Here is a 10,422-nt window from a genome sequence, read left to right as displayed (position 1 = left end):
TCTTGAAAATCAGTACTCAAAGCTCACAAGGCCTTTGCTCAATGGGATGCTGCTCTCCCCAGTGGGGTGGTGCCCCGATGTCACATCTATCTTTCCAGAAATTGAGAGCTATGAGCATTATTGCCATATCCCACAATTCGGCCAAAGCACAGGATTGTTGCTTTAACATCACTGACAAGGCTTTAACATCATCACTGACATCACTCATTTTGTTTCGTCTTTGTTGTCACTTTACCATAGCATAAATTTTGTTCTTGAAGGAAAAAAAGTGTGAAATAGATCATTGGGATAAAATCCATCAGGCAAAGATATCTAGACCACAATGTACAATTTTATGGATTTTCTGCTTCAAAATTTGGTTAACTCCACCACCGGTGGAGGACAGAGGTTATGTTTCTGTCTGCCTGTGAGCATGTCGGGGCCGAGACCTACTATCTCAAGGAAAGAAATCAAGTAAGTTCATAAACCAGCCGTTTATTCAATAAGATATGACACTCCTGTGCACAGAAGGAAGACTTCAAACTGCCAATGGTATTGGGAGTTGAAGGCTTAAGGGTATAGAGCATTTCTGAGCGTTTATATACAGTTTTCACCAAGATATCAGATGAAAATTTGTGGACTCTAGAAATGCCACATACAATGGTTTTGGCTTGTTCAAAGATGCCTTATACAATGGCTTACAATGGTTGGAGTTTTTCTGATACAAGGAGAGGGGTGTGGGGTAAGAGAGTCATTATTTCATTCTACTGACTCTATGATCACAGGTCAAGAGTTAATTTAACAGATATGACTTAACAATAGGTTATTTGGACTAAAGTAAAGATCATGTATTTTCTTACAAGTTCACTGAGCATGGAAACCTCGCTCACTCGGCATGTATATTTAAACTCTACCAGTAAATCGTTTCTAAACTAAGTTAATTAAATCATTTAAGAAAAATAACTAAGTAAATTTTGCTTTCTACATGATTATAAATTCAATTTAATAATCCAGCTCCCACAGCAGGATATCTCAAAAAGTTATGGACGGATACAGACAAAACTTGGTGGAGAGGTTGTGTGTGACAAGGCCGAATTGATTTGATTTTAGTGAAGATCTGGATCCGACAATTTCTTCCAACGATTCTTCATCATTGAGAGATGGGGAAAAAACGATATATAGCTTGATATGTCAAAAAGTTGTGGATGGATAATGACAAAACTTGGTGGATGAGTTGGGTAGATAGAAAGAACAAGCAAATTTGATGTTGGTTCAGCGCCGAATTCAGATCCGGCCAATCAGTGGGATAAAAAACGTAAACTGTTTAGGTTGGCGGAGGTACGCGCTTCACTGAATGCTGTTCTCGTTTCTTTGGTTTTGTGCTCCTCAAATTTCTCTCTCAAGTTAGTTTTTGTACCATACAAGATCAATGTGCATATTACATTTGCAAAAAGGGGAGCCTTATTACAGTTAAATCCTAGAGGAAGGTAAGGGGCTAGACCAACCTCATTGTTTCAACGGTCTGACCATAATTCTACCTGTAGCAGGTCAGTGGATTCCACCCAGCAAGGTAACCAGACTTTTTCTCAGTTGGGGTCAAATATTGCTTGTAGTCACAGGGATTGCCAGATCTCAATAAATCACTAAATATTCCCCGACTCGTTTCAATATTGGCCATAAACCAAAGAAGCTGAGAGAATAACAACAGCTATAAATGTGGGCAGCAGACCACCACAACACTCCCTCCACCCCACCACCACCCCCCCCCCCAAAAAAAAAAACATTTAAAGCTCCAGGATAGATATTTTCACACTTACACTGGATCTTTTTCTTCTTTCCCATGCTTTCCTTAATTTCATATGAGATGGAGGAGGGTGATGGCATGTGGCATCAAGTACCAAACCATGTGTCTTAGCCCTTACCAACTTTTCAATTCCAGCTTCGTCACCGATTAAATCAATAAAAAAAAAACAAAGAAGTGGAAAAAGAGAAGTTTTTGTCCGGCCGAGTTGTACCAGACTTCAACAATGGTACATGCTGCTTCCTCGCTTGAGGCTCAGAATTTTAAGGAGAGAAGCACAGACAAGCCCCATCGTTTGGGATCTATTAAATGCAGAGGAGAAAAAAAAGTAATAAAACTATGGTGTCACTGGTACCTAGAGTGCTCTGGGAAATAGTCACTTCCTCCAATGGAGGAGGGGAATCTGTTGGTTGGGGGGGGGGGAGGGGAGGTAAGATTATAAAAAAAAACTATTGAATAAAGATTTTTAGGTGGCACATATAAAAGGTTCTACACATGTGATCCAACAGCAAAATGTCATTGTTTATTTCTAAATATTTTAATATAGATCATAAGTAAGAAACTTTACATTATAAACTTGTTTTGAAAACATAAGGTGTGCAGCACAGGCATGATGGGCAGAATGGCCTCCTTCTGCTCCAAAGTTCCTTGTGTGTATCTACTTGTGGAGTCTTTTAAACAGGCTTCAAATGTGGCACTTACAGATAAAAGTCAATTTGAGAAACACCATAAGAAACATAAATGAAGTCTCTGCACACACAAAGACTGGCAGGATGGCCGAGAGGTACGCACACTCGCCTCAAAGCTTCCAAACCTGGGTTCAAATCTGGATCCTGCTGTAAACCGTCATCCGTATTTCACATGCAAGGTGATTCATCAATCAATGTGTGTGCTGTCGCTCGAATGGACGAAAAACTGGGGTGGGCTTCCATCTGTCAGCATTCGTTCATCGACGTCAAGGATCTCAAAGTTTCCTTTGTGAAGAGTCGGCGAGCTATCACCTGCACCATTAACAAATTACAAATTCCTGCCACAACTACTGCTGGGAAGGCAATAAAATCAACCACCCAGTATCACCCTTGCCAATAAACTGCTTTGGCAGCACCGACGCTCTGCAACAGAGTATGGTCCATTAGAATCAGATGCACACATAGTGTGTGAGGGGTGAATTTGATAGGACTATGTAGGGATTAATATAGTAATGACAAACATGGATGCTTTATACAATAAAGCATGTGCAAGCCATGATTTTTATGACATAACTGGGAGCAGAAAAGGTTTAAGTTGAGCTGTACAGGGTGAGCTGCAATGGCGAGGCATATCCACCAAATCACACATAATCAGTGGTGGTTTTATATTTCCACACCTCTCTATGTACTTTTGACCTCATTCCTACAATCCCACCTCACAGGAGATCTCAAGACCCTTGTAAAGGCAGGAAGTCATCTTTTTTTAACCACTGGTTTTGGAAGCATAAAAAAACATGTGTTGGGAGAGTGAGGAGGTGGTGGGAATCAGTGGCAAGGGGTGGGGAGAGGTGGTTGTCAAGGTCATCAAAACTGTTGTTGATGGTGGTTGTTCAAAATCACAATCATCGCTGGAGGCAGTCATCTCCGCTGCCGTGGTCATCAGCAAAGGGAAAGTCAGTCGAGTCAAAGTTCGGCGCAGGAGCAGAGTGGCTGGTGTTGGGAGTCTTTGAAGGTCGCAAAATAGTTATAAAATAATGACATGAAATAATTATAAAATACCATCGTTTAATGTTCCTCGGTTCAATGTTGTTATCTAGGGTTTTACACAAGATTACGGAGAATAACATCCTAAATTACAGATTCCACAAGATGTCTGTTCCCCACTGTTTTCTCCTTCCCTCTCCTCCTGCTCCACTTGTTGTGCATTATGCATGTTAGCTCTCATATGAACCTCAACAGTGCATACAAAAAATATATATAAATAAATACATTTAAACACGTTTCTTATATTGGGCAAAGTTGAATCTTGGAAGGGAAGGGAACACCTTTCAAACATGTTCAATTAAGAGAGAAAGCTCATTAAAACACATTCAGCTGAAGCTTTAGTTTTACACGCAAATTTATGAACAAAAAGGATAACAATGAAAAATTACCCCCGGTTGGGGTTGACGGTCATCTCTGAAGCTTTGTAGATGTGGATCTCTGATCGGCTTAGAATGGCTTCGATGTCGTCTTGGCTTTTGGTTCAACGTACAGACGAAAGCCCGGGAGTAAAAAGGATAGAAAACCTCAGAAATCAAACTACATTTTTGAGTTATCCGGAGAAAGATTTTGACAAGAAGAGAAGGGAACGGCCAACTCAGCTGACCAATAATAACTCAATGGGAGTGTATTTCAAGCCCACTGAATAGAGAGTGTCAGTTGATCACTGATGGATGGGAATAAGAATGAAGAAGAAGTGGAAAAGACTGCAGGCGGTAATTTGGGACAAACACCACCGCAAAGTTTTGTAGTTTAGATCAATGGAGATCTTGAATTTCAAGGCAGTGTTTTCTTAGGTACTGCACAGATCGGCCACATGACAATTTGCCAACTATGAAGTCACAAGACTCGAAAACGAGGACAAATTCGAAAAATACGACCCGACCAGATTCAGATATTGTACCCTACTATCATAATCCCTTGGAAATTCCGCCGAGATTGGATAATAAATGGCAGAGATAATGTTGAGATTAGCTGATTTTTCAACTTTGGAATGTCCTTCAATCGTGTCTAAAGTCATACCATCGTGCATCACTCATCGACCCCTACCTACATATCAAGTTTTATCAAGATCGGGCGAAATCTTTTTTGACCGCATCACATCGACGATTTTTCCAACTTTGAAGACACGTGACTCGATAACCAGGATTAATTTCAAAAAACCGGTCTGACCAAATTTAGATATTGTTCCATATTATCAGAATCCTAAGGAATTTCGAAGATCGGGTCATAAATGGTGGAGGAAATAGATTTTGAAAATGGACGATTTCGCAACTTTGGAGTGACCTTGACCTTCATTCGGGTCAAAGGTCAAACCGTCGTGCACCCCTCATCGACATCTACCCACATAGCAAATATCACGAAAATCAGAAGAAAAAAATGGGGACGTACGTACGGACTGACTGAGTTAGACAGACATCGAGACTGGTGTTAGAGATGACCTAAAAAGTAATACAAAATAAAAATTTAATTTACACCAAACTTTCTGTAGTTGCTCACGAATTAATTCTGCAAGTTAACATCTCCAATCGGTACATCAATCTCCAATCGGTAAAGAGTAAGGACGGCTCTGACTATATTTTCGCTCGTTCTTTTTGCTGCTTTTGAAATGTCTCCCAATCATTTGGATAATGCTGGCGATACAGGATGATCTTGCGGCGAATCTGCCGTGGTGTCTCCTGATAGTAGTTCCTGTCATCCCGAGACATGGCCTGCAGGTTGAGGAGAACAAGGGTACGTGAGACAAATCACACACTTACCGTGACACAAATTCTGATGGAAAAGCAAACTATAAACAACGTTAAGGTTGAGTCTGCAAAATGTACAAAAGCAGCATCCATCCTGAAGAAAAATCTGCCGACACATTGCTGACATATTACAATGGAAATGCAACCCTCCTGTCCATTTTTGGTACACACATGGGTACATTTATCAGGCCTTGGCACCATCCCAATCATTTGGTATGCACTATTGCATGTGAAATACATTAGTATTCATGCAGCAATAAGAAGCCACTGTTTTACAATTTTGATCCCAAGTATTGTGAAGATACCAAAATCTCACATCCATGGTGCTGCAAAATCCCTCCCATAAAACGTCGCCAGAATAGTTTTGTCGCCTTCTTTTGAAAAGGACTGACTGAAGACAGCAAAAATACTCCAGAGGTTATGATGATGATCATGATGATAATAATATCAATGAGAATGGCACTCGGAAGAGCGCACACCTCTGCCACGTCATGCCTGATCCATGAGAACATATCGGGCCGAATACATTTTTGAAATGTCATGCTATACAGTACTACATCGTTTTTGGCATTATCTCTCAATGGTGAAGAATCACTTTTAAAATTTTAGCAGTTGGATCCGGATCCGGATCTTCACCAAATCTAATCAGTTCATCCTTGTCACACTCCCAACTTGTTCACAAAATTTCATCCGAATCAGACAACATTTTGAGATATCCTGCACACAAACAAACAAAGACAGACAGAGACAGACACACAGAAAGGGGTGAAAACGTAACCTCCTTCACCTTCGGTGGCAGAAGTAATAACTAGAGTTCAGAGAACATGTTACCACACACAGTGTTTACGTATATACTTCAAGCAAAATAAATAAAAAAAACAATATCACCCGCAGGGTGACCCGTATCTTGCCAAAAGGTGACCACGTGTGACTTCTTTAAGGTCACACTGAGGTGAACAGAGCTGCTATCCACCAGGAGCGACTCCTTGAGGAATATCTGCCTACGAGAGATTCCGATGAGAATCGTTCTACAGAGTAACCATGAAAAATATGGTTTTGCCTCATAAAGTCACCAAATGACGTCATAATGTCTCAAGCTTGACATATCTAGAAAGCACTCATCGAGGTGTTCAATTTGAGGTACTACACGATATGGTTCTTAAAACTTGAAAATTTGACCTTGGGGTCAAATATGTTTGACCTTCGGCGCTAACCATGAAGGTCAAGGCCAATTGCCACCAAAAATTAATCAGCTGAGCGCCAGACCATGAACTATATTCCCATGAAGTTTGAAGACGATCCGATCAAAATTACTCAAAAAATAAGGGTTTTGTCGACTCCCCTGATTTGCGACAAAGTGACCTTGACCTTGAAAATTTTATGCACTGTAAGGGACCTCTATAGGCCTCTGATATGCGAAGTTACAAAAATTTCCAATGATAACTGTGCTCTGCAGAGTGATCGATACGTGATTACAGACAAAAAAAAACAAACAAAAAAAAATACAAGCTGACTAACATATCTTGTTATACATATCTTGACTAACATATCTAACTAACATATCTATAATAAAAACCAATGTCACCCCCAGGGTGACCAGTATCTTGCCAAAATGTGAACATGAGTGACTTGTTTATTCGATTAAAGTTACTCAAAAAAGAAGGGTTTCGTCGACCTTGATGCTTGACCTTTTTGTGACCTTGACCTTTATATTTTCGTACGGTTAATGGTATCTCTCCAGGACCGTTGTACATGAAATATCAAGAGATTTTGATGAGAACTGAGGAAATAAATTTTTCATGAAAAATCCGTTTTTTTATTATCGTTTTTGACTTTTGGACAAACAAAAAAAAATCATACAAGCTGACTAACATATCTTACAAAAACTTCGTTTTGGCAAGCTAATAATGATTTTATAGGTCATTAAAAAATTTTTGGGGAAGTTTAGCATAATTGAAGCAGTCATATTCACCACCTTATTTAACATGTCCAAGTACTGCAAAACTGGAGGTTTTTGGAAGTGACAAGAAGACGATTTGTGTTCTAGTGTTCAAGTACAGTAAAACCTCAAATAATGCAGGTTTCGATCAATGCGGGCAACCAACTGTGTTCCAATTTCGTCATCGCAGTATTTCATTTTGACTAATCGCAGTTTTTGAGCTGAGATGAGTCATCGTTTGCTTCCCGTGTATGTACTGTACGATTACCTCCCATTATAAGACTTGTGTTGTTTCTCGTGCACCGTTTTTAATGAGCCCAAACATAAAGCGAAAATATTGAGTTGTTAGGTTGGTTCGAGGAGAGAATGCGGCATCTGTGGGCCGCCATTACGGGGTCAATGATTGTATGTAGAGCCTCCCGCATTGCTCTCTTCCTCATCCCTAAAACTATATTTTCCTTCAAATCTCATTCTGAAACCTTCATTTTCCAGCTCTGTAATCGAACCCCATTCCCAAACCCTCACTTTCCGACACCCGTACTTGAAACCCCATTCTCAAACAGCCATTCTCAAACCCATATTTTCCGTAACCTGGACTCGCGTTCTCATGCTTCATTCTCAAACACACATTCTCAAACCACATCACCTCACCAGTCTTTTCACTGAATTATCACCACTTTATCATTGTAATGGTCGTGGTTGCTGGCCGCTCCAGCATCCCAGTCAAATTTGTTCAAAGGAGGCACTTCCCCAAGTACAGTAACTAAGCTGAAGGTTCCAAGGAATGGTTTGAGAAATTCAAGAGGATTTGGCATCCATCATACAACATTCGTCAGAGAAACAGCATTGGCCGACCATGTTGGTGGAAAAAACACTACCCACTGCAGGTCATGGAACTAATTGAGGGATTTATGGTGGAGCAAGTTTTTAACGCCGACAAGCCGGATTATTCTGGAAGAGGATGCCACTTCATATATTCCTCTCCAAACAGGAAAGATCGGATACGCGGTCCAAGGCAAGGTGGTGAAGGGTCATCTTACCCTTCTCTTATGTGGCAATGCTGCAGACGACTTTGTCCCATTTAAACAAATACAATCTAATTAAAAGGTACTCAGCCTGGTTTTACCAAAGGTAGTTCCTGTTTAACAAATCTTTTGGAGTTCTATGAAGCAGTGTCTGACTGGGTGGATGAGGGAAAGACAGTGGACATAGCATATCTAGACTTTAAGAAGGCATTTGATAAGGGACCACATCAGAGGTTATTAGCCAAAGTGAGGGCTTGTGGAGTGTCTGGTCAGGTAGCTAATTGGATTGCAAACTGTCTTAGTGGTAGGAAGCAAAGAGTGGCTGAAAGTGGGAGGATGTCTTGCTGGGAGGATGGAAGTAGTGGGGTGCCTCACGGATCAGTACTCGGACCAGTACTCTTCATTATTTACATCGACGACTTGGATAATGGGGTAAAGAGTAAGCTTAACAAATTTGCAGATGACACAAAGCTTGGAGGTGAAGTGGATAGCAAAGGTGGTGGTGATCAGATTCAGGAAAGTATTGATATTTGTATAGATTGGGGAAAAGATTGGAAGATGGAGTTTAACCTGAGCAAGTGTAAGGTATTGGGATGGGAAAGGACAATGAAAATAGAGATTACAGGATGCAAAGGGTAATTTTGGAGTGTGTCACACAGGAGAAGGATCTGGGGGTGGTAATAGATATGGGAGGTAAGCAGGCAGCACAGTGCCAGGGAGCTATAGGTAAAGCAAATAGGGTTTTAGGCTGTATAAGGAGGGGGATCAATTATAAATCAAAAGAGGTGGTGTTAACATTGTACAGGAATTTAGTGAGGGCCACATCTAGAATATTGTGTGCAGTTTTGGTCACCACAGTTCCAGAAGGACATAGATGCTGTAGAGAGGGTTCAGCACAGGGCTACTAGATTGATTCCAGGCCTCGACTCAGCTACGAGGAGCGGCTGAAGGAGACAGGGATTTATTCACTAGAAAGGAGACGGTTATGAGGAGATTATGACAGAGATGTTTATGATAATGAAAAGTATAGATAAAATGAGCGCAGATGTATTATTCAACAGAGTAGACAGTGATAGGACCAGGGGCCTAGCTTGAGAGTCAAGAAGAGGAGAGTTAAGACAGTAGTAAAGCAGGGGTCTTTTACTCAGAGAGTAGTTAATGCATGGAATGGTCTCCCTGAAAAAGGTAGTGGCAGCAGAAACAGTAGATAAGTTTAAATTAGAATTAGATAGGTACCTGGAAGTTACGGAGATAGAGGGGTATCGGGATGTTTGCAGGACTTTTAGGTAGTTTGAGCATTGATGGGTGATTGTGTGCATGTGTACGGAGTGCTGTTAGTGGGGGTCTTCGTCAAGGTGTGTTGTGTGGTTCATGGTGAGCGTTTTTACCCAAGCCAATGCCCACTCTCCTGAAGAAAAAGAACATATATATATATATATATATATATATATATATATATATATATATATATATATATATATATACATATATACATATATACACAGACGAGGTGTGTTCAAAAAGTATCCAACCATCATTTTTCATACGTAAACAAATGAAGCTAGGGAGGCGTGGTTTGGTGCACATATGTAGGCGATCCTAATTCGTATGCGTGAATATTTTCCCGCCTGCAGAAGCTGTCAGTCGCCGACAGACCGCCGATGAGTGAGGAAGTGTAAGTGAGCACCGTCGGATTTTCGTTTTTGACAAAATGACGGATCACTGTGGTCTCATCGCCAGTGATCACTGTGTTGAAGAAGTTGGGATCGCTGTTCACATTCTCCAGCAGGTCCTGTGTGATCGTTAGCTAACTGCTCGATCGTGAGCAGCTTTGGCACGAACTTCGCTGAGATTCTCCTTAAGCCCAAATCCTCAGTCACAATGGAATGAACGCATCCAATGCTGACGCCCGCCTCGTCTGCAAGTTCTCTGATCGTGATTCGATGATCCTGCATCAGCAGGGTCCTCACTTGGTCAATGACGATCTCATTTCGGGATGTTGAGGGCCCACCAGAACGTGCTTCACTTTCCACTGATGTGCGACAATCTTTGAAGCGGTTGTACCACTCTTTCATCTGTGTGGTGCCCATTGCTTCGTTCCCGAAGGCCTGTTGAATCTTGCGGATCGTTTCCACTTGGGAATCGCCAAGCTTTACACAAAATTTGATACAGTAGCGTTGTTCAAGTTTTTCCGTCATTT

At 41.0% G+C, this 10,422-nt stretch overlaps 1 protein-coding gene across 1 annotated transcript in view; it reads right to left on the bottom strand.

Moving 5' to 3' along the window:
• Positions 1-454: 454 nt before the first annotated feature.
• The window catches only part of NOP16 (NOP16 nucleolar protein), a 25,121-nt gene continuing 15,153 nt past the window's right edge, over positions 455-10,422 (bottom strand). Inside the window, exon 5 of the mRNA XM_085871153.1 lies at positions 455-5,222. Coding sequence (XP_085727279.1) covers positions 5,085-5,222 — 138 coding nt within the window. The 3' untranslated portion in view covers positions 455-5,084. The remainder of the gene's footprint in view (positions 5,223-10,422) is intronic.

The sequence above is a fragment of the Eptatretus burgeri genome, chromosome 2 (genome assembly GCF_056783735.1).
Source record: "Eptatretus burgeri isolate ZD-2024b chromosome 2, Ebu_testis_v1, whole genome shotgun sequence".
NCBI classification, from domain to species: Eukaryota; Metazoa; Chordata; class Myxini; order Myxiniformes; family Myxinidae; genus Eptatretus; species Eptatretus burgeri.
Note: the sequence above shows the minus strand (reverse complement) of the source record. Positions and strands in the feature narration are given on the sequence as shown.